Below are 23,866 nucleotides of genomic sequence, written 5' to 3'. Positions count from 1 at the left end.
CAAATACTCACTCCACTTGCCTACGAATCCTCATGCAATGTAGGCTGTGTGTCGGGAACAGCATTGCATTTACTCTGGGGCCAAGGCCGTTAGATATAGTCAGTATGTTGAAATATACACACAGGAACAAAGAGGAAGAGAAGAATGGCTTGTTACGTAGCCAGTGATGACCAACTCCGACCGGATTACGCAACACTCGTTCACTGACATACCAATTATCCAAGGCTGGAAAAGGGCAGTGTTATCTAAGGAGCTTCAATCTGTAATACCAAGTGAGTAGACTAAGCCCAAGTTCACATAATTCAGTATTGGTTCCGGGTTAAAGGTGGCATTGCTGCATAAGACAACTAACTGGCTGGTATTGCAATGGTTGGGCATAACATGTCAGTCAACACCATGAATGCGAGATACTCACGCGAAGCTGAAAACGAGTGCGGGGTACAACAAGGTAGCTACTGTTATTGGCATAGTCGACTTATATACATATACATGCGTACCTAATGCATGCATATAACTTGAATGTTAGGTAGGTAGACTGGAGGTCCTTGGGCCAGCTCAATCAACCATGAAAGCATAGATCTTTCACTTTATTGCTGTTTGGGACCCCTTTTGTTGACGAGCCTCTCTTACTTCCATCAGAACCGCCTTGCTTCTCTTGCCTGTCCAAAGGAAACACACAGCATGGGGGCTGTGCTCGAGTCTACCGACATCAGAAACAAGCTGGAGGACCTGTCTGGGGTGGTTGTCAAGCCAGGAGAGAACCCCTACAATGCATTAATACAAACATGCAAGGACGATCCGGTAGGTCATTTCCATGTTTTGGCTAGCTGCTCGCTCCCATGAGGAAGAGAGTATGGTCTTATGTGTTTGATCGGCCCTTGAGGAAATGGAGGGGCCCCCAAGAAAAGAGCTGGATGGCAGTTACCTACCTTGGCCCCAAAATCATCATGTAGCATCTGGCAGCGTCGAAGGAGTTTGTCGTGATTGTATCACGGTTGAGGAAATGTGCACAAGGGGAGGCAGCGAGCAAATAAAGAACATGGCTTGCTAACGGCATGCAAAAATAGGAGCAAATCCAGGCGCTGTACTCTGCCCATCGCGTCCGGCGAAATGGCCAGCAGAAGGAGAAGTTCCTGTCCCCAGAGCTCAACGAGCTCATCATTGACCCGTGGCTCCTACGTCTCGAGAACCCCGAGATCGAGCCCGGGTTCAAGGACCTGAGGAACTGCATGACCTTCTGGGGTCGGCCTCCAGTGCACGTGTTGGAGCTGGCTGAAAAGATCCAAAGCAAGCTGAAAGCGGTCGCACCCAGTAAGTTCCAGCGCATTTAAGCAGGAGACTAACGGGATAAGAAACGTACATGGATTCCCCTTACGCTCCTGGGTCCAGAAAGAGCAGTTACCATATCTGCATTGGTCCGAATGTGTTACGCCTGGGCTACGTAGAAAGCTAGTCACCGACTGACACGCCCCCAACACAGACATCTGGCTCATGCCGACCTATCGCATGCACATCACGACGTTGGAGCTGGCCTTCTCGCGGACCCCCGAGGAGATCGACGCAATCGTGCGGTCCTTGCGCCCCGCGATCCCCAAAGTGGCAAGCTACACGTACCGGCACCGGGCCCGGCTGGTCAAGCCGATGATCTCGTACGACCTGTCGGCCTTCGCGGTGTCCTTCCTACCGGCCTGCGGCGAGGCGGGCGTGTCACCTCCTCCCGTAGCCCCCGGCACAACCGAGCCCGTTCAGCAGGGTGATCAGTACACATATCACCATCTGCGGCGCGACATGTGGGATCTGGCCAAGGACGCGGGTATGGAGATCGACTCGCGCTACATCGTGCCCAGCGCCCACATCACCCTTGGGCGGTACTTGACAGACAAGGACCATGCCACTCCAGAACAGAGGCAGAAGTGGGTCGATGCTATTGAGGAGATCAACAAATGGCTGGAGGCAGAGGTTTGGGATACAGCAGAGGCTGGCTTGCTTGGAGAATGGATCGTCGGCCAAGAGAAGGGGCTGGATGTTCGCGTTGGGACCCTCTGGTATGGCGGAGGACGAACAGTGCTCCTTGGCGAGGGCTTCTAGAGCACCCAAAACCAATACACTTCATTCCCGGCTATGCAAGCCTTATCTATGGATTGATTCATCACGTCATGTTCAAGGATAGATAGACTAGACAGTTCGACGTAAAGAACTTGGACGGCGTGCACGATTTGGACTTATGTTTTTCAACATTCAATCATCGCCTCCTTAAAAGAGTAGTAGGTAGCAAGAAGCCCCCGACATAGGTTATTCGTGATGAGTCATTGATCTTCTCTAAGATCGTATTTTGTTTGCAGCAGACGTTGGCCTATATTGAACCTATGTCCTGCTACACCTTGTCCCTCAACCGGTGATGAATACTCCTGTCGCCAGTGTCCGGTCGTGATGAACCCCAAATCCATATGCCATGAATGATGAACGTGAGAACCAGGAAAATGCGTTTAGAAAACAAGAGCAGCACCCTTCGTCTTCTTGTCACCACTGTAGAGAAAATTGAATTAGTCACATCCGGGAGGAGTATGATGGATGGGAAAACGTACCCAAGCTCGAAGTGCTTGCAACGCTTCAGAGCCAGCTGCATCTTCGTCTTGCAGGCAACACACTCCAATCTCAGGACAACCTTCTTTGTGGTCTTAGCCTTCTTGTGGAAGACGGGCTTGGTTTGACCACCATAACCGGCCTGCTTGCGGTCGTATCGGCGCTTTCCCTGGGCGAACAGAGAAGCCTATAATATCTGTCAGAATCGAGTAACAGCAACGTAGCCGCGCCATGACCGAGGGGTAGCATCTCGATCAGGCGGAAGGGGCTCCACTGACCTTGCCGGCCTTGTACTGGGTGACCTTGTGCTGGGTGTGCTTGCGGCACTCCTTGCCCTTGCAGTAGGTCTTACGTGTCTTGGGAATGTTGACCTATGTGGACAGATCCGGTCAGTACATGGTTGTCTGATGTGCAACGCATATGATCAATTCCGCCAGCTCCCTCTTCTCCTTAGGCACAGATGGGCGTCCAGTAGCATTTTTGTCGTAACCGAGACTCCAGACTCCCTCCGAGGACAGACACGAAAAGCCGGGATCGTTGATGAGCGGGGTTGCCATTCGCAAATCGTGCTTGAATCTCGTCGGGATATCCATCGTCTTCGGTTCGGTTTATTCTGCATCACCAAGCAAGTTGTGCATGCATGTCTTTTTCGCATTTGATCCCGCGCCGTAAAATTTGCTGGACGCCCATCGCATGACTTCAAAGAGAATAAATGTAAGTGGATTGCATCAGTCGCGTACGTACCATCTTGACGGCTGTTCTCGGTTTCGCGGTCGAAAGGTTGGTCGTGTGTCGTGATGGTGAATTGTCGGGCTCAAAATGGAAGGGTAATGTCAAATTAATTTCTCTTTCTCAGGCAATTCCAATTGTGTCGAAGGGTGCCCTAAATTTTTGAAGTGGGGGAAAGCAGGCTAGAGTGGGCTCAATGATTGGCCCTACCTGGCTCTGAGGCTAGCTGACGTGCACAGCCACGACCTCCAGCCACAGCACGAGGAGTCACCAATGATCGGTTAACCTTAGGTAATGTGCTTGAGCCTTCCATTGATCATCGATATGCCGATGCGGTACACCCAAAGACTCAAACTCCAGTCTCGGAGGTTCAATTATCTCCTCAGATCCCATTTCAGGCCTAGAACAGCGGATATACTGAGCTTTCTAATCTCACATGCGGCACGTCGAAAGCCTTCTGCAGTCAAAACTGTCCATTTTCCTCGTGAGAAGTGAACGCAATAGACGCGAAGCAGAATATCGACCGTCTCGCGTTTCTTAACATACGCATTCCCAGGCCCTCCTTCGTGACCAACGTACCGTTATCAGACAAGTCATAACATGGATTGAAAGATAAGAATAGCTTCAAAACTTCGAATATTGAATGTTGAGAAGAAAATGGCTCCGTGAAGCATGAATGGATATGTATGTGTGCGCCGTCCGTATTGTACTTGTACCTAATTTCGAAGAGCCAAGCTGCACGCATTCTCTTCTGAGCGCGCCAGCTTCAGAAGTGCCATCTATCAAAAGGGGATCATGCCAGAAGCTGCATGACTGACCACATATCAAGCATCCGGCCTGCGGACCGCTCACGGCCATCCCCACTATCGGATCAAGCCATCCATGCCACTGTACGATGAGTCGTCCGATTCCCGTCGTCGGCGCCATTTACAGTAAATGCCAGACCGCATTCGGAGCGCTGAAAGGGGGTGCGCGGCGCGCCAGTATGCACAGTAGCATACAATCAGCGACTTCTTCGCGTGCGCACTCCAGCTTATCGCAGTCGACGATCTGCGCTTGACGGAATTGCACTATTCAACAAACTAGGAATGTGATGACGGATCAAATCGTGGGGGGTGGCATTCAGGCAATGCGGGCGTAGGCCGGAAATAAGACAGGAAACCCAGAGTTGAGTCTCGACCAGTCTTGCTCTACGTGCTTCGCTTCCAACCCGGATTTCTTTGGTGCGCCTATCACCACAATTGCCAAGTTGCCTTACGCCATGTTATACTGCCCTGTAGCGAACAAGAGGGACACTATGGGATTGGATGTCGCGGTCAGATTTATCGAGTATGGCCTGTACGTGAAGTAGGCCACATTGGCGATGGCGGCCGGCAAAGACGACGTACTCGTCGGAGTTGCCACCGGGGCTTGTGGCAGGATCTATCAAGATGTAGATAGGCGTGCGTGAGTCGCTATGCCTTATCAAGGCAAGACTTGGCAGGAGTCACATCGAAGCCCACCGATGCTCGGCCGGCAGACCGGGTATGGAGCCCTTTTTTGCCTCTAGTAGTGGGTGGAGAATCGGTGTTCGACCGAGCAAAGAAACAAGTTAAAGATCTTATGATGGCCACTCCATGTTTTCGACGCTCGAGATGCGCAAGTTTCGTGCTACTCACCGCTTAAAGTTCCTCCTTCTACATACTTATCCAGAGCCGTCGTAGAAGTCTTGTCGAGTGATTGGTGTTCATATGTTCTTCCCTTCTTTCCTCTCTCTCATGGATCTTCGGAGGTGGGCCGCTTTCCAATATTTGAACCCACTCCCAACCTTGGCAAAAGATTGAACATATCATATTGGCGGTGTTTGCTGCCCAAGACGACGACCTGGTTCTCAGCAGAGTATAAGCTCGTAGAGAAAGCTTGTTCTCTCTTGGTTCTCATATTAGTACTTTGGGATGAAGACCCTTTTGTCGATATATTCCAATTCGTCAATCAAAAAAGAGACATTCCCCAGAGAGCCTGGCCTTCAACGATGTTTGCAGCCAAGGATGAACGTGACCAGCCGGATGGTCTTCGCAGGTCGAGCGTTGAACTGCATGCTAGTGATCGATCCGTAAGTTCTTCACACGATGGCAGCAGCGAGTCCGTCCACGATGAGACGGAGGGACCAGGCCTAGATCGTTTCTCAACCCATCATTCGATGGGGCCAGATGCGCCTATCGAGGCTCAGAACTCGACGGTGGAAATCCCGGACGAAGTATACGATCGACTACCTAATCACCGAAAATTGATGATGGTAGCTTTGCTTTCGTTCTGTTCGTTTCTGGCCCCCGCCTCGAGCACATCAGTACTGGCTGCCACGCCCGAAGTGGCGGCCGAGTTTGAGACCACTGGGTCTATCATCAACTTATCCAACGCTTTCTACATGCTTTTCATGGGGATCTCGCCCCTATTCTGGGGCCCGTTGAGCCAAGTGTATGGACGGAGGCCGGTAAGCGCAACCCGAAAGAGAAGGACATCCCGTATTCGCAGCAAAGATTCTGACTTACATGACGAAACTTAGGTGACGCTGGCTACCGCAGTTGCCTTCCTCGGATGCAATATCGGTACAGCTCTTGCTCCAAACTTGGCGGCCTTCTTCGTTTTCCGTATCCTCACGGCGTTCGAGGGGACATCGTTCATTCTTGTCGGTTCTTCTGTGATAGGGTGAGTCCACACCGTTCCCCAGTTTGTCAGGAACCCCCCAGAAGCTCACGTACCTCTTCCTAGCGATATATACCGCCCAACCGAAAGAGGCACGGCACTCGGCTGGTTCTTGTCAGGCACGCTCATCGGTCCCGCGCTCGGTCCATTCATCGGAGGTATCATCGTAACGTACACGTCCTGGCGCGTGATCTTCTGGCTGCAGACCGGACTCGCAGCCGTGGCCGCCGTGGGATCATTTTTCCTCCTGCAAGAGACCATCTACCACAAGCGGATCGACGACCTCGTCGGCTACAGCGGCCTGCAGAAGGCCAAGGTGCTCGGCGGCATGATCAACCCGTGGCGCGTTATCCGGCTCTACGAATACCCCAACCTGTTGCTTACCGGAATCCCGAGCGCTTGTCTGCTGTGGAACATGTACTCACTGCTTTCACCCATCCGCTACGTCCTCAATCCGCGCTTCAACCTCACGACGCCGATGCAGGGCAGTCTTTTCTACCTGGCCCCAGGCGCGGGCTACTTGCTGGGCACCTTCGGCGGCGGCCGATATGCTGACTACATTGTGAAGAAGTACACCAAGAAGCGTGGGATGCGCATCCCCGAGGACCGGCTGTACTCGTCGCTACCGTTCATGGGCATCGTGATCCCCGCTTGTATCCTCGTCTACGGCTGGTGCGTCGAGTACGACCGCGGTGGCATCCCCGTGGTCGTCATCGTCATGTTCATCCAGGGCGTCGCGCAACTCTTCTGCTTCCCCTCCCTGAACACGTACTGCCTGGACGTGATGCCAACCCGCTCGGGCGAGGTCGTCGCGAGTAACTACGTCATCCGCTACCTCTTCGCCTGCGCGGGCACCGCCGTCGTGCTGCCCGGCATCCAGTCCATCGGCGTCGGCTGGTTCTCGACCATCAGCGTGGCCTTCCTTCTGTGCGGCGTGCTCTGCACCATGGCCACGATCCGCTACGGCCGGCAGTGGCGCCTGCGGATAGACGCCAAGAAGAAGGCCCGGCGGTACGCGGAAAAACGCCGCGCACCACCGCCGACGTCATCATCGAGCCACCAAGCTGACGATCGTCAGGGGGCAGGGGAACAAGAAAGGGCTGCCGCCGCCACAGGAGCCGAGGACCGACGGCCTGCTCCTGGCAGCGCGCGCCCGGAGCCACGTCCGCACCAGGATGACGGCTCACATAATAATACCCAACAGAAAGCAGACGGGGTCACCACGACCACCGCGCCCACTATGGCGCAATCATGCAATCCAGATCTCGAAAAGGGCGTTGGGAGTGCTGCTTAACCTCCCTTGAAGCTTTGTCGGGTTCTTCTCTGGCACGGGGCTAGTAATGCGATCGGCTCTAGGGGGAGATACCCTGTATTCTTTTCTATTTTCGTCTTCGTTCGAAGTTTGTACTAAGCCGGGGCGCCTTCCGATGTCGTCGATAAGAGTACGATGAAACCATGTTCATTTAAAGTTTTGCCTACAACTTGCATTTGGTAGGTTGATGGTGGGAGCTGCTAGTGCTTCCTCTCTTGCCCACAAGACGGCTCGGTGAGGAACAGCGATTTGGCATATACGAATATACACATAGACTATATTGGTTTCCTCAAAGTAAAGATAGAATCGCAGTAGAGTAGCGGCGCAATATCATATAGACGATCAATAAAGCGACAACCAATACAGATCCTTCTAGACCGATGAGATGAAGTGGAGTGGTTGAAGCTACCCCAGGTCAACGTTCGGTAAACGGCAAACGTACGGGAATTCGTGTTACCCCATGCTAGCTGGCATGATGATCCCGGATATCAACATGTCCGCTGTGTGCATACCTTTCCGTGAACGAAGCTACTCGCAATGCAGCAGGAACAAAAGATTCGTGGTAATCGAATGAACGAGTGAGCAAGCATGTCCCGACACCACCATGCCTGCTTGTCCGTACCTGTCTAATGTTTGGGTTGTTACCTCCCGGGAAGCACCTCAACGCCACATCCCAAAAAAGCCACCCCATGCAGCAGGGGAGGAGGGATGACAAACAAGGGGCGGCGGCATGCAGTTTGCTGAGCCCGGCAAATGCACCGTCCAACTACCGCGGTTCTCGTTCCGAAGAACGTTGGCAAACTCTCGGCTGCAAGTCATTCGTGCAGAGTATTCTGCAGCAATCGACGGAATGGCTGACCCGCAAGTCAAGATAGGTCCAACAAACACAGAGGCAACTAACTTCCATACCTCCCTGCATGTTAACTTACTCATCACACCCAGATCCCGATAAGTACCCCCTAAGGAAGACACGACGAACACCCATGATTCAAGCGCACGCATAGCACGTTATTGGTGGCAATTCTTCGAGTAGGTATAAGTATGAAACAAGCGACCAGAGGATACGACCAAATCTCACGACGACCGAGTTGTGATGGAACGAGGGGTTGCGTGTTCCAAGTTCCAGGGGCCCTCCCACAAAAAATGTGTAACGTCGCCAAGGGGGTGGGATGGCTGCAACATAGGGAACATTTTCATCCCTCGATCCGTTGAATCAGGGAGGACCGCGTAAGCTGTTTAAGCCTCACCGTGGCCCATTTCTGATGCCATGGTCTCCTCCGATCGATTGTTTTGTTCGGATGGAGAAATGAAATCCCAAGAATCCTTGTGTAATTCGATGCCAAGGCGGTGTATCTCATTTTAACCTCCAATACGGTCGGTAGACAACGATGACTCGGGGGCCAGAACAAGATGCGTGCTTCAATTGAATCAACAAAACAGTATAGAGCTTGCATTGCAGCTGCATAGGAAGTATGTGATCACGATCTAGAAAAAAATTTTATTATCCTGCAGGAAGCAAGTCCCGACAATCCAATTCGTAACTACTATTCAGGTAAGTCTGCTGATCTGAATCTTCCGCGTCCGTGGCCTGAGTCTTCGTCATTTGCTGCAATGCTCGGCTGACAAAGGCTACGAGGTCCGAGGGCCTGTCAACCTAGCGATGCGGCTCTAATTGGGGCGGTCTTAACAAAGACTTACATACACATGCAGCGTCTTGGTTGTACAACGTACGAAGTCCTGCTTTAATGTAGGTGAGAGCAGGGCTGAATATGCGGATGCTGTCAGCAATGTACGTACGGAGGTGTCGGTCGGTCGGAGTCTAGACATGCGTTCTAGAAAGCTCTTCGCCTTGGCTCTTTTGAAACATCACATTCTCTTGACGCCCCACGGGTCGCTGCTTGTCCGCTACGTGGATTGTCACACCAACCGACAAGCCGGGCGGGATCGCCGTGGTTAAATCGAAACGCCGAGGGACAAGAAACCGGAACACACATGACAAGAGCATCAGTACTCTTATTCTATCTATAGGCACGGATAGCGAGTTAGTTTGCGGGGTGATTGTTTTGGGCCTGTCAGTCACAACCGCACAAAGCAAGCATTGCCCGGTTGCCGGTGGTATGTTCAGAACGTATGTTCAAGATAAGGGGGGTTCTCAGTGACAATACAGATTGATCAACCAGGCTTCATGTAGCTGAGCGCCGGAGATGTGGGTATGTACTTGTAGTCATTCGCCGGCCGAGAGGGGCTGTTTGCATACTCTGTATCTCTAGATGTTGATCCGACAACACACGAAATTTTACATATCTTGGCGGGGCGCGCGGCGCGACTGGACAAGGATCGGCAGAGCATCAACCACGTCGATGCTCGATGGGCATTGCATTAGTTGAGTGGTCTGATCCATCTTTAGAACCATCAGATGGCGCTCATCAGCTGTTGGGTGCCATAGCATGCCACTATTGCTATACTGCAGTTGAGGAACTCGAGGTTATGGGGGGAACATCCCCTCTTCTCCTCCGGTCAAGCAAGTCGGCAATGATGCGGTGCTTCGTGAGCTGCTTTTGATAGGTATCGGTTGTCTAGGATAGATCCCGGGGTCACGGTGTCTGCCAAGAGTAGAAACCCCAATATTCAAGTATACAAGGCACTCTAGACGAGATATCCGCGCAGAACCCCCGGCCCCTTCTACTTACCAGAGTAGCTGGGAGGCATGTCGTTAATCGTCATCTTAGTGGTTCGTATAGCGATTCATCCCATCTTAAAACAGCAGCTGAACAGTGAAGGGTCCTCTAATAGACTCACCGAAAGACGCATCCAGGTAACGAAGCACGAATCCTTCGCCGATCACTAAATTAAACCTTGCCAACTTACCAGGAGACCGGACGACTGGGTACTTTACTATTTCGCGTCGGTAAGTTGCTAGGATTAAGAAAACCCCGTTTGGTATGTTATTGCCAGCGCAGAGCAAGTCAGGGCTTTCTAGTCGTGGGAATGGTGTAACGCGGTACATGCTTAAAAAGATCAAGTGGTGACCCGACGGGTGACAATCTGCCCAAGGAATGTGCAAGCGGCAAACCTCCCACCTCCCCATGTTACATGCGGGTGTTTCCAGAAATTGAGGCTGGTTGGGCTTACTGGCGTCAGTCAGCGGGGGCACGGGGGGAGGAGGAGGAGGAGGAGGAGGCACCAGCCAGTGCCAGTGCCCAGTAGGCACCTTCCCAAATGGTCGAAATAGGGATGCACGGTGCACAGAAGGTCTGGCCTACGTAAGTCGGTAACGGTGCGTAGCATTACAGATTCGGATCGCTGCGGTGTGGTTCACAAGTGAAACAATTTCCGAATAATTGTTTTTGCGTCTCATTCGGGCGGGCCTCTCGGTGCCCGTAATTTCGAATCGCAGGCGACATCGTGTGTGTATACTAGAAAGGCTCATCTCACACTCAGTACTCAATATCACACAAGCCGTTGGTTTGGAAAGTATAGCGGCACAGCATGGGCTTTTCCGTCCAGCATGGGGGTTAGCAGTATCAAATCACAATTCGAAAGGCTGGCCACATGGCAGAATTGGTAAGGAATTTGTGGGCGAGGACTGGGTTGCGTAGTCATGCAGTCCCACAATATGGAATGGCTTCATATGAAAGTCTGATTTTGGCTGCTGGAGGATCCATCGCAAGTGCAAACGATGACGACACTTGCTCGCTGCAATTTGTTTCTGAGAAAGCCTGTGCCTCCCGCTGGGTCTTGGTCTCCGTTATAGGGAAAAAAAAAAAAAAAAAAAAGAAAAAAAAAAAAAAAAAGGTCAGGCACTCTCGGTATGGAAGAATACCATCCAGGAGGAGACAATACTGTACCATCCAGATGCAAAGTGACGAGAATGAGAACCGTAAAACCTGTTGCTTCCGTAGCGCTTATTAGAAAAGTCAGTTGTTCGGCAAGCATGCATCAAGCCATGTACAATTGAATGCTCCGTCCCAATTTAGCAACAGGGTAGAAGAGCGATGATGTTATCACCACTGCTGTTGGCGAAGATGCTCCGAGGTCTCCAGGATGGAGAGAGAAGAAAAAAAAAAAGCGAACGGTGATTTTGGAGATCCATCCTGTCCACTTTTTGCTACGCGTCCCTCATGAAGACGCTGTTTCAAATCCAAGCAAGTGGTCGAGTTCTGCGGTTCCTAGTGTTTTCGCTTGGCTGCATGGCCCGGGATGCTCTTGGGAGACTTGACAGCGCCCCCTGCCCACCCCTGGCATTTTGGGCAGGCCGCCAATCTGCGCCAGCGCGCGAAGTACCTACCTGCTACCTCTGGTACTGAAGTACCGGTAACGATCTGCCCTAATCGGTAGCCGTCCCGCTCTGTGCGACACTGGCCTCCCAGAACTACTGCTGGTCGCTGATTGGCCTCTGTTTAATCTCCTTACTGAGGGCATTAGCCAATGTCGATGTGGGGGCTGACTAGAAATGGCAGTCTGGAGGCTTGAGCCCACCACCATGTTCAATCGGCTTTTCTTGGCAAACTCGTGCAGGAGTGATGGCGTTTGGAGGCTCAACAGTATTACGCCGACAGGCGAGGGTTACAGCTGACTACGAGACTACTACCCGTCCCATGGGATGGGTGGCCTAGTGCGGTAGCGCCTCCAGGTTTTGGGGGAGACGACCGCCAATAGCATGTACATTATATCCACGACCGACATCATGTATGTTCAATCGGATGCAACAGTACCTATTCTGCACTGCTGCGGCCGGTATGCATCTCCGGGCGCTGGGACATGGCCTGTTGGAGGGCAGAGGCAGGCGTTCAATTGACCCGAAGAGCAGTAACAAAAATAGCGATGCCTACCTAGCAAGGACCCAACTAGTACGGATAAGGTACGGCAAGTACGGCGAAAAGTAGTTTCTGCGCTGCTATGCGGGTGTGCGGGCTGCACGAAGAAAGTAGAAATTTCTCCAAGACAGAAGATCCTGGGGAGAGACCGACAAGGTTCAGTGGGAATCCATAAGTTGCAACGCATTGATGGCCGACAGGGGCCGCGAATGCTAAGATTCGGGAGTCAAGCCAGGTTTTAGATAGGGGCAGCTAGTATCAACTCTCCCGTTGCGCGTCATATGTACCTGGCAAGAGACTCCCCCGACCTAATGTTTGGCCATTGATCTTTTTCTCTCTCGAGTCTCGAGAGATCTGAGCACGGGTCCAATTGTATGAGAGTCTAAGAAGCAATAGTTTCGGCTGCCTGTCTTTGATGCTAGAGAAGCCTACTTCGTTTTTTTCCCTCTCCCCAATCCATCGCTGCGCTACCAACTTGCCTCTTCTGTCTCTTGTCGACTTTCGGTTTCGTTTGACAATTCCCAGTCGGGCCAGAAAGAGAAACCAACCCAAGACCTGCTGCCGAGCCCATTGCCATTTGAAGTGGCCCTCCGCCTAGTGGCTTGGTGGTTTTATCGTCTGTTCCCACGTCCGATCATCAACCCTCTTTTTTTTTTCTCCTCTACCCTCGCTGTACTATTCTTCCTTTGCAGCATCACTCTGGAAAAGACGGGCCCTTTCTGTTGTCATCTTTCTTATCTTCTCCCTCCCACCCTTGTCGGCAACTTGTTGAGTGTGTGTGTACAATTGCTATTGTATGATAGGTGCTGCCTCATTCATCTACGATCGAGATACGGCACCGTTCGGGAACCCGCCCCTCGACTTCTTTAGCTGTCCCCCATTGGATCGGCCTAAAAATCAAGAAAGCACGACCGAGCTACCTAGCGACCCCATATTGGTTCCCGCTCTATGACAGAATCGGAGTAACATAACCAAGGAACGTTCAGCCCTTTCTCTGGGTTAAATCGGCAACGGCATCGATATCGCCAAATTCGGCACGCCATTCTTTTGCCTGCCTTAGTCCTGCAGCGGTCAAGAACAAGCCAAGCCTCTGGTTCTCTCGTTGACGTTGACGGATTTCTGTTGAACTAGTCACAGACTTGATAAGTGGCTGGAGTTCACTCTCTCCGCGCTCTTCCAATCCCCAGCTTGTGTGTTTTGCTCGCTTATAGCAAGACCTGGGTCGACCCGCCGCCGCCGCAGCATCGGTTTTTTCACAATTCCTGCTCGCTTAATGCATTTTGCTGCAATCCGACACATTTAACATATCGTCGATGCTCATCCGTTAATACCGCCTCTTTCACATCGCCAACCCAGCTTCTCCCCGGACGACCAACCCGCTATCCGCCATGGATAAAGTGTCGTCGTTCCTGCGCAAATCGAGTTCGTTCGGCAGTATGATCTCGGCCAAGAACGAAATATATCTGCCGGTCAACACAAAACCGCAAAGCAAGAAGTTCCGCCTCAGGCAAATACTGGGCCACTGCTTATACCGGAGAGTGGTGATATGGACGCTCGTGCTCATCCTTTTACTGTCGCTTACCCTCTTTAACCCGCGTCTAACGACGAAAACGCGCCAAGACGTTTTAGATCTGGTGCAACTTGGCAAAGGCCAACTTAAAGAGACGCACGTCGAAAAGGGAGATGAAATCGTTCTGCAGACACAGGATGGAGCCGTAGTTGAAGAGAAGAAGGAGCCCGTTGAGGAGCAGAAGGAAGAAGAGGAGGAACCCGAAGACGATGGCCAAAACGGCCCTCACTGGATGAGATACAAGCAGTGAGTCAACCAATACCCCGAGACACTCTTCGTACAACAATTGCTAATCCTTTCCAAACAGCATGGATGGGTATTACAAGGGCCTGAGGGCTATTGTGCCTTTTGCCGAGTACACACCCGAGTACCCAGCACCTACCGGCAGCAAACCCACCATCCCCGTCTCTGCGCCACACCACAGCAAACTCCCCACGCCTACTCCTTACAGCCCGCATCCGGATTACGACTCGAGCGAGTACAAGAGCGAATACCACAAAGTGCAGCCGTGCTATCTGGACGCCGCCAAGAAGACGCCGGTCCCTGATGTCTACGCCTACTCCGGGGTGCCTCAGGGTCAGGCGAAGCCGGCCATGGGATCCTATGATTTGCTCGGCATGCGTGAAGATGTGTGCTTCGATCGATTCAGTCGTTATGGTGCTTATGGCCTGGGCTACACAGCTAAGGAGGGTGGTACCGGAGAAGCAATGGACACGGATCACGAAGGCAACGAAGCGGTTTGGGAAAAGCACGGAAAGGTCAACTGGGAAAACATGGACTGGGCAGCGGCACAGGAACGATGCTTCGTCTCGAACGAGAACCGCTTCTATACCGGCAACAGCACCCAGGACGCAGAATACGCCAAGCTTCGACCGAAGCGCATCGACCGTACTGCTATTGTGATCCGAACTTACGTGGGCTTCAAATGGACGGCTCACGCGCTCCTCAACTTCCGTGCCATGATTTCAGAGCTCAACCTGCAATCAGGTGGCGAGTACGACGTGCACTTCCTCCTTCACGTTCGGGACAACAACATGCCTATCTGGGCAGACCCTCAGACCGCTCAAGACATTTTGGACGAAAATGTCCCACGCGAGTTCCATGGTATCTGCACCTTGTGGTCTGAAGCCCAGATGAACCTCTACTACCCGGGAGACTTCGGCGAGGCTTTCGACAACCCCAGCAATGGCGATATCCACGGTGTCTACCGTAGCGCCCACATGCCGCTTCAGCACTTCGCGCAGATGCACCCCGAGTATGCCCATTTCTGGAACTGGGAGATGGACATGCGCTGGACTGGATCTTACTACGAGCTTTTCGATAGACTGGGCAAGTGGGGCGCCCAACAGAGCCGGCAGGGCATGTGGGAGCGGGCCAGCAAGTACTACATTCCCGCGCTGCACGGTGACTGGGCCAACTTCACCAAGACCGTCGAGCGCGAGACCCAGGCTTCTGGCCGGCGCTCGATCATGGGACCTGTCATTTTCGCAGGCAAGAACAACCTCCAGCAAGGTGAAGGCGGCTTCATGCCCAAGTCTTGCGCCACTGGCTCCGACATGACCAAGTGTGGCATGGGCGAGGACGCCGATCTCATCACCCTGAACCCCCTGTTCGACACCAACGAATCCGGCTGGGTCTTTGCCAGCGATGTTACTGGATACGACAAGCAATACCCGATCCCCCCTCGGCGATGCGCCATCGTAACGGCATCTCGACTCTCACGACGCCTGTTATCTGCGATGCACGAGGAGACGTGGCGTATGCACCACGGCATGTTCAGTGAAATGTTCCCTCCCTCGATGGCATTCCACCACGGCCTGAAGGCTGTGTACGCCCCGCACCCCGTCTACGTTGACCGCGCTTGGCCCGCCGAAGAGATCGAGAAGCACTTCAACGGCGGACGTGACCACACCTCTGGCGGCCACGGAAGCCCCTTCGACCTGCAAAACGAGCACAACCACAAGGGTACTTCGTGGTACTACAACAGCGAGTTCGCTGGTCTCTTATGGCGCCGCTGGTTGGGTTACGCTCAGATGGATGGCCGTGGCAAGAACGGCGGCCGATCTGGTGAGGGCGACCTGCGCGGTGGCCGGGAAGAGGAGGCTGACCCGAACAACTCGGGACGGCTGTGCCTCCGTAGCATGCTTGTCCACCCCATCAAGTGGGAGAATCCGAGTGAACGAGACAATTAGTCGATGGCCTCGAAACTCATTTCTCTTTTTCCGGCGAATTTCGAATATTTATTTGCATGATCGGGTATAGACAGGACAAGCATTGGATGGCACATAATCTCCTCGTGTTCTCACACAGAAGGAGTACAAGAGGAGACAGACCAACACTACTGGCGCGGTTTTTGTTTTCTTTTTGATATGTCGGGTTATCCGCATCAGCAGCACATTTCCAGTACAGGGTACTGGTGGCGTTAGAGGCGAGGTCCGAATTGGGTTTGATCTTGGTGCCTTTTCTTTGTTTAGGATTTGGAGAACGGAGTCGGCAGGGGGTTCCCGTCTTGGTCCCTTGGAGCCTGCCTGGCTTTATTTATCATGGAACGCTGGATGGTTGCAAGCATATCTCAGCAAACAGGTCTATCCAAAAGTGAGGTTGGGGGGATAGAAATTAATGAACTGGTGGGAAGGGCGGGATACGCCATCTATCGCATCAGCTGTATCTGATGGATGGATGGACGGATGAATGGATTGGAATGACTTGAAAAGAAGAAGAGCGAAAGCATCAGGACGGAAATCTATGCTTTTTTTTTCTTGGTTTCTCCTGTTCCTTCATATATTTTTTTGTTAGAAGATCGATCTCATCAGATCGCTGTACACTTTTACCCCAGGCTCTCGTACGCCTTGTTACGTACCAATACAAAGTTCAACCCATTTTAGGATGAATTGCAGGAAAATGTGCACAAAACCATGCAACGGTCGTTTGTCGTTATTGCCTGGTAATGTTGAAATTCTGTCTTTGTAGGTCTGTCTGTTCTGTGAAAGTTGGGTTCGCTCGTACTTCAGGTCGATATTCGTTGATTGTTGTAGTAGAAGTCATGTTCTGCTGGACCACTGTTGCTTGCCCGGTTGGAGGGTCGCCGCCGCCTCGAGTCGCGCCAAGGAATCGGTTCTCAACGAGGTCGGCCGGTAAAAAAGGAGTAGAGAGGACGGGCGGGCAACCGAAGATCAGATCTATCCGGATGCTTATATAGATCTGATCCAGCGTCGCATCCAAGATCGAGCAGAAACGAGGACATAGTCCACACTGGATCTGTTCTCGGTCCTTGGAAGTTTGAAGGAGGTTCTACGAAAGGCGTGGACCGCACTTGGCAGGCCGGGGTCGGGCCAATCATGTCGAGGCTGCTTGCTCCATTGGGTTACCCGGTTGCCCTTCTGTATGCCGATATAGCCGTGGAAAGCGACCAAGTCTTTTAGGTCGTTGGGTCTGTGTACAGTATTGAATTGGTGGCTCTTTCTACTCTGTCCTTTAAGCCTTGGCCTTTCTTGTTGTTGAAGGGGGTTTCCAAATACGGGAGCAATCTCGTAGGTAAATATAATCAGGCCTGGTAGCTGCAAGGTATGCATTTGTATGCAAGTACACATAACATACCTGCACACGTCTCTGATGCGGTTTGCCGCCAAACGGACAGACGTCAGCTGTCATGGTGGTGACGATGATAGAGCACTTCTCCATGTAACACGGAGTGGTCTCAAGTAATCATAACTCAAGCGTTGACGGCCCGAGCACTCGCATCTTTTGGAAGACCAGAGTATATATGAGCACGATTGGTGATGCAAACCACCAGCGCTACAGGTAAATCGGGTGGTTCAAATACCTGCTTAGGCCGTGCCTAACTAGAGGGGGGAAATAAGTGCGCTATATGTCAATGTTACAGGCATCTTGGATGTCGATCTCTCCATCTATCTACCTACATACACGTCCAATGTAATCTTATCAGCCGTATATAACCTTCTGGTTTTGATACTAACACCATAGCCATCGCCACTTCCTCCGTTGTCTCAGCCTGATTCATGCACTTTTAACTCAACAATGGTGCTCTCTCCGAGCCCGAACGCCGACTACTTCTTCTCCGCTCCATCTCTTCGGCAATCCTGTACGCCCAGTGGCAGAACATGCCCGCCAAGAAACCCACCGCATCGTTCTTGAACGCCAGGATACCCGCTGTCGTCATTAGCATGACGACCCACCGCTCGGACCTTTCCTCGTCCGAGATGTCACGGTGTCTCCTCAGGGGGTTTCGGCTTTCCTGGACGCTCGTGTCCCACAGGTCCGACGCGCCGTGGTTGAGGCTCTGGCCGACTTTGGCGAGCTCCAGACCCGCCGCCACCACCATGATTCCCAGCAGGCTGTGGGGGAACGCCCCGAGCAGGTCAAAGAGCGTTTCGCCAAATACAAGCCCAAGTACCACCTTGAGCAGGCCCAGCATGATAATACTGGCGCCGCTGCGAGCGCCAAACCGGTATTGAGCCGCGAGCCCTCCTGCGCCATGGCACACAGGCATGGCCCCGAACCAGCAGCCGAACAGGTTCATGACCGCGACGCTGGTGCCGAGAGCCGTGACACTGGGCGCCGGGAGGTCGGGCAGCAAGTCGGCGGCCAGGGCACTGGCCGCGATAACGGAGTTCAGCGTCGTGAGGGGCAGCTGTGCGATGCCCATGCCGACCGCGTCCTCGGTCCAGTTAGGCATGACGAAGTAGGGCCGCCAGATGCCGAACCACGGTAGGTGATGGTGATGGTGAGGGCCGTGGGGGTGGTGGTCGTGGTGCTCGAACCCCAGGTGGTCGGTGAGGATGATGACGAAGGCCATGATTACGCCCGCGAAGAAGACCAGCAGGGCGTAGGGGAAACGCGGCAGGCGCAGCGTCGCGATGAGAAGGATGAAAGCCGCGAGGGCCCAGATCCGGTTGTCCAGGGGCTGGGGGATGAACCACGGTAGCGGCCGTAGTAGGGAAGTGCCGGCAGAGATGATCAGGGAGAGGCCGGCGCCAAACTGGATCCCCTTGATGACCGGAACCGGGATGACGCGGGTGAACCATTGCAGGAGGCCGGTGAGGCTGAGGACCAACACAATGATAGAAGTGACACTGCCTGCCGCCATGGTCTCACGCATCGAAGTATGCGAAGCTATGGCTGCTGCGGCAATGGCCTAGGCGGGTGAGTTAGCTCGGGTCGCGCGATTTAGTAGGCGAGGAGTAAGAGCCTACCTTCATGGGCTGCACAGGCAGGGGGATACCGAAGACGACACCTGTGATCAGGTTGAACATGCCCGAGAAGACCAAGGTGGTGGACAGAGATATCGAGCCGTTGACGGCCAGGGTGATCATGAGCGGCAACAAGGTCCCGAGGTCGCCCAACGCCCCCGACATCTCGGAGAGCGGGGATCGGCGCAGTGTCGAGGCATTATTGCGGTTAAACCGCCGGATGCTGGAAAGAAACGTCATGTCTGCCTTGAGAGAAGGCAGGTGGTACTATTCGCAGAAGAAGCAATGAAGGAAAAAGGCTTGCCAGCAGGCCTTCAAATTGTTGTTGCTGATAAAATCAATGCAAAAGGCAGGAGAAGCATTGAATCGACATCAGGCTGGTCACCTGAATAGGCGGAGCAGATGACCGAGCCAACCCCACTTCGGCACTACCTGGACCTGGGAATATCTTTGCCAGCTTCGAACATTATTAGGAATTAATTATGGAAGTTGGAGTTTCGTGTAAACTGGGTACATGTATCATTCAACACCAATTATACAGATTCGCATAGGGTGTGACCTGGGAAGCATTTGGGGCAGGTCGGTGACACGGCTACACGGCCTGATTTCCAGGGTCCAGTTTCCCAGATTCAGAGTGCTAACAAGGTGCTGCATGCTGGCGTGATATACCGCAATTCCTAGGATCAAGTCAATGCATCCATCTTAACCTCCATATGAATACAAGTTGGAACTTGACGTCAGTCAAACCCGCCCAGCACAAGGTTTCCATTTTCTGATTATTCGTCTTCCTCGGTATTCGTAGTTGCATACACGCTAGGGTACTAGTTACGGCTCTTGTGATAGCTGCCGGCGGTTCACGGTACTGGCGCGACGACCCAGAGACCGCGCTCGGATCGGGCGACCCCCAATTCCAGATTGTCGGTCACGTTGGCGCGGAGTACAAGAGGAGAGTTATTCATGCCGATCGAGTCTTGCTTGCGAGAATAAACAGTGTATTACACCAAATATCTTTTGGTGGCATATCTGGTTAGTACGGAGTCTTACCAAGGCACTTCTGCACACACACATGGGAGCCCGTCTGTATTCAAAGCACGGTACATCCGGAGACAATATACTCAGATTCCCCTGATGATGCCCATCGTGTGATCCACTCTAGAAAAAACAAGATAGACCTGGTGGAGATCTGATGCATCTCTCCCGGAGTTAGGCTTGCGTCCTTGTTATGATTGGCAAGGCGGAATTAAGGACGGCGATAAGCTGCCTTTGGATGACTTCGACAAAGAACCCCATGCCAAAATGCCACATTACTAGGAGTGAGCAACTATCGTAGGAGCCACTCTACTCATCGAAATAAGAAAATGACTTGACATCATATAGAAACACGAAATGTAAGATTTGAATTGTGTGTTCTATAAGTAGACGTTGCCGCACTCTCTCACATAATTCCTGAAGACTTACCACGACATCTTCTCAAGAGCCCCTTTTCCTACACAGGCCTCCAGTAAACAAATCTAAAAACATCTCCTATATAATCCCCACCACTTGGTCGTAACCATGTCCCTAGTTTCCCGCACCCCTTTCCAGCTAACCGGCCGCTACGCCGACCGCAACCGCTGGGAGAACCTGGCGGGGCCGGGCGACTCGCGCCCGACGGGCCTGCAAGTGGTCGAAGACGAGGGGCTCCTCGACGGCGCCTGGGGAGCCAACAAGGTGTGCCTGGTGACGGGCGTCTCGTCGGGGGCCGGGACAGAGACCGTGAGGGCCTTGGCGGCCACGGGCGCCACCGTCTACGGCACCGCCCGAGATCTGGAAAAGGCCCGGGCGGCGCTGGGCCCGGAGCTGCTGGCCACCGGTCGCGTCCATGTCCTGCTCATCGACCAGGCGGACCTAGCCAGCGTGAGGCGCTGCGCCGCCGATTTCCGGGAGCGCAGCGATAGACTGAACGTGTTGGTGAACAATGCTGCTGTAAGAGAACCCCCTACCCCCTTTACCCTTTCGCCGCAACAACTCCTGCGAAGCCCCCTATCTTCATTGAAGCTTCAGAATACACTTACCTGCCCGGTCTTTTCAGGCCAGAATACCTAACTGACAACCAACATCAGGTCATGAACACACCTCAGAGCTTCACGAAAGATGGCTTCGAGCTCCAGTTTGGGACAAACCACCTGTCGCACTTCCTGCTCTTCCACGAGCTGCGCGACCTGCTCCTCGCGAGCTCGACCCCGGCCTTCCACTCCCGTGTAGTCAACGTCACCTCAGCGGGCCGCGGGGGGCTGTACCTGGAGGGCTGCGCCGTGGCCGGGCCGGCGCCCGCGGACAGCCTCGCGGCGGGCGACGCGCTGGAGTACGGGTACGGCGGCTGGGCGTTCGACGAGGGGCTCGAGGGGCGGTTGTGGGAGAAGAGCTTGGCGTGGGTGGGAGCGGCGTCCTCATAAGCAAAAAGAAAGAAAACAAAACCCACTCAAAGCATGATAATCATTTGTAAGAAGTAGAGGTCAGTAGTAGTATATATTATGTATTGTTCGTCATCGATCATCGACAAGAGACAGGCCGCTTTCACCGCTCGAGATAAACACACAGCATACCGAGATGCATGTGAATCTCGTAGATCATCTTAGTCAAGAGCCGTATCGTCAAAGCACAAACCAGTGAAGTCATTGCGGACCGGGGGAGGGACCATCTCCTCGTCGTCGCCTACTGTGTACGTAGTATTTGGGGACCGTGATCGTATGACGGCGAGTGTGGGTTTAGGGGCCTCTGGGGTAGTTGATATGACTGATGAGATGGTCTCTGTTTGGCTCGATATAGTGGGCTTCTCCAGCCAAAACCCGCATAAGCGAGGTGTACTATTACGGCACTTGACGCATGCTTGCGGTGCCTATCGTGGGGTTGACTCCAACAGCCGGACCTGCTCTTGCTGTTCGCAAGAGTCCGGAGGAATTGTGGATTTGCAGTCCTTGTCGTCACAGAGTAATATGGCACGATACATGTAATGATCGTGCCACATAGCATAGGAGACCGCCAGAGTAGGCGAGGAACGCCCCGAAGACTATTCAATGAGGAAAATACTGAATACTGTTATGCCCGACTGCAATTTGAGGTCAGTACTTGGGCAGTCAAAGGCAAAATGTGTACAGACCATGAGCGAAGGTCGATCAAATCACAATACTCATAGACAAATAGCAATGTTGAGTCAATGATATTTTTTGATATCGTAATGGAGCTATTCAATTTGCTCATCATTGTAGTGACTTTATACAGTCAGTATTGGTCTCCAGCGACCAACCCGTGGTGTTGTTCAAGAACGAATGGACTGATTACAAGCAGATACAGCCAATGCGGTCATCAGTTCAGTTTCGGATTTTTTGCTCCCCTGGAAAAAACATCCCTCTTCGCCCCTGAAGCCGCCTTGCTCAAATTGCCATCCTCATAATGGATGGGCAAGAGCCTGAAAAATACTTTGCAAAATTTCCCTTGACAAAAACTCCTGCTAGCACAAAATTCAAATCCCGCTTCCCCTTCCGTCTCAAGGGGCGGCAGTGCAAACTATAGCATGTTGGCTATGTATCGCATGCGTGCCTTGAGGTCCGAGAGCTTCTTCGCCTCCTAGACGGCGAGCTTGCCCTTTTGCTTACTACTCTCGCCGAAGACGTCGTCGAGCAGGCCGTTCCAGATGCCCTTGATCATGCCGCTGCCCTGTTCCGAATACGACGACTCGGTCGTGGAGGCGCCGTAGTGGCTGTTCTCGTGGGCGAACTTGAGCTCTACACCGTCCATGGTCATGCCCTCGACCTCGGTCAGGGCCGAGGGCGAGACGGTCTCGGGATTCGCGGCGACGATGCTGATCTGGGGCATGGCCAGCGGCTCGTCGGCAGCCTCCGGGGCGTAGGCGACCGAGTAGTTGTCGGGAAGCAGCGGGACGCGCAGGCTGCCCTCAGAGGCGGAAGACTCCATGAAGTTGAAGCTGGGCAGCACGGTCGAGTCCACGGAGCCCTGAGCGACAGCGGCTTGCGAGTAAGAAGCGCTGGGGTTCAGGGTCTGCATCAGACGCATGCGCTTGGGGGGCGGGTGAGGCCGGTTGGCAGAGCGAGTGGTGAATTCACGACTGCGTCCCTGGTTGGTGGAATACGTTGTTAGTCGACTTATACGGATCATCGAGCACGACCTTTCATCCCATATTGGGCCAATGACTGCCGTCCAAGCGAAGTGGGCCATGGTGTCGTGTGATCATTTGATTTGACTTACATCCGTCTCCAGATTCCGCTCCTTGAGAAGTTCTGCATATTTGCGCATCAGAGGCGCCGACGTCTTTGAGGATGTGATCAACGTCGTCGACTTGGGCACAGCCTGAGTCTGGGTGGTGGTGCTGATTGAGCGAACAATCTGTCGCGCGACCGGGGCAGTAAGGCGGGGGCCAGCCATTTTCGGTTAGAAGGGCCGGTGTATAAGGTAGCTTATAGTTTCTAGGGGGGTACCTCGGGGGCGTTGGGTGCTCTCGAGGGGGCTGCTTCGGATATATCGAGTCCGAAGAATGGCAATAATCTTCTTTTGTTTCCTTTTGTTTCAACAAGGACGGCACGGGAGGAGGAAGTAGGAGGAATAAAGGTAGACAGAACAATGATCTCTGGGAGAGAGGGGGCGGGAAGGCAAGAGAGAGGTAAAATGGATGAAGAGTGTTGGGGCGTCTCCGGAGGTCCGGGGATTGGGGAGGAAGACGTGTGAAGTATAAGTAGTACGCCGTAGGCAAGTATGCAGATAGCTCAGTCGTACCTACACGACGAAGCAAGCGCTCTCAGAGGCCCAGAGCTTCGACTAATATCTGCCACAATGTTACCCGACAACGCCGGGGTTCTTGGTCCTCGCTGGTCTCCAAAGTCAGGTCCAAGGTTATCTAGATGGGTGGATGATGGGGTGGGTGGATGGATACATGCAGATGGAGCAATGGATGCTTATCCCTTCCCGC

General features: G+C 53.1%; 7 protein-coding genes across 7 annotated transcripts; 4 read left to right on the top strand and 3 right to left on the bottom strand.

Annotated features, from left to right (window-relative positions):
- Positions 1–681: 681 nt before the first annotated feature.
- PG985_010831 (uncharacterized protein) lies at positions 682–2,088 on the top strand (the record flags this gene model as incomplete). Its single annotated transcript, XM_066830598.1, has 3 exons — positions 682–801; positions 1,068–1,311; positions 1,481–2,088. 3 exons carry the CDS (start codon positions 682–684, stop codon positions 2,086–2,088), a joined length of 972 nt encoding a protein of 323 aa, XP_066681280.1.
- Positions 2,089–2,304: 216 nt separating this feature from the next.
- Positions 2,305–3,432, bottom strand: PG985_010830 (60S ribosomal protein eL42). The gene is made up of 4 exons (XM_066830597.1): positions 3,328–3,432; positions 2,862–2,954; positions 2,586–2,770; positions 2,305–2,526 (listed from the first exon to the last, which is right to left on the bottom strand). The coding sequence occupies exons 1-4, from the start codon at positions 3,328–3,330 to the stop codon at positions 2,487–2,489; spliced, it is 321 nt and encodes a 106-aa protein (XP_066681279.1). The 5' UTR covers positions 3,331–3,432; the 3' UTR covers positions 2,305–2,486.
- Positions 3,433–5,323: 1,891 nt separating this feature from the next.
- Positions 5,324–7,288, top strand: PG985_010829 (uncharacterized protein; the record flags this gene model as incomplete). The annotated part of the gene is made up of 3 exons (XM_066830596.1): positions 5,324–5,782; positions 5,855–5,997; positions 6,061–7,288. The coding sequence occupies 3 exons, from the start codon at positions 5,324–5,326 to the stop codon at positions 7,286–7,288; spliced, it is 1,830 nt and encodes a 609-aa protein (XP_066681278.1).
- Positions 7,289–13,511: 6,223 nt separating this feature from the next.
- On the top strand, positions 13,512–15,885 carry PG985_010828 (uncharacterized protein; the record flags this gene model as incomplete). Its single annotated transcript, XM_066830595.1, has 2 exons — positions 13,512–13,939; positions 14,001–15,885. The coding sequence occupies 2 exons, from the start codon at positions 13,512–13,514 to the stop codon at positions 15,883–15,885; spliced, it is 2,313 nt and encodes a 770-aa protein (XP_066681277.1).
- Positions 15,886–17,720: 1,835 nt separating this feature from the next.
- PG985_010827 (uncharacterized protein) lies at positions 17,721–19,143 on the bottom strand (the record flags this gene model as incomplete). Its single annotated transcript, XM_066830594.1, has 2 exons — positions 17,721–18,848; positions 18,907–19,143. 2 exons carry the CDS (start codon positions 19,141–19,143, stop codon positions 17,721–17,723), a joined length of 1,365 nt encoding a protein of 454 aa, XP_066681276.1.
- Positions 19,144–20,457: 1,314 nt separating this feature from the next.
- Positions 20,458–21,338, top strand: PG985_010826 (uncharacterized protein; the record flags this gene model as incomplete). The annotated part of the gene is made up of 2 exons (XM_066830593.1): positions 20,458–20,868; positions 21,006–21,338. The coding sequence occupies 2 exons, from the start codon at positions 20,458–20,460 to the stop codon at positions 21,336–21,338; spliced, it is 744 nt and encodes a 247-aa protein (XP_066681275.1).
- Positions 21,339–22,509: 1,171 nt separating this feature from the next.
- Positions 22,510–23,325, bottom strand: PG985_010825 (uncharacterized protein; the record flags this gene model as incomplete). The annotated part of the gene is made up of 2 exons (XM_066830592.1): positions 22,510–23,016; positions 23,149–23,325. 2 exons carry the CDS (start codon positions 23,323–23,325, stop codon positions 22,510–22,512), a joined length of 684 nt encoding a protein of 227 aa, XP_066681274.1.
- Positions 23,326–23,866: the final 541 nt, after the last annotated feature.

This window comes from Apiospora marii (assembly GCF_038362585.1).
Source record: "Apiospora marii strain CBS 49790 chromosome Unknown utg000007l_segment0_segment0, whole genome shotgun sequence".
NCBI lineage: Eukaryota > Fungi > Ascomycota > Sordariomycetes > Amphisphaeriales > Apiosporaceae > Apiospora > Apiospora marii.
This window is presented reverse-complemented; position numbering and strand designations above follow the sequence as displayed.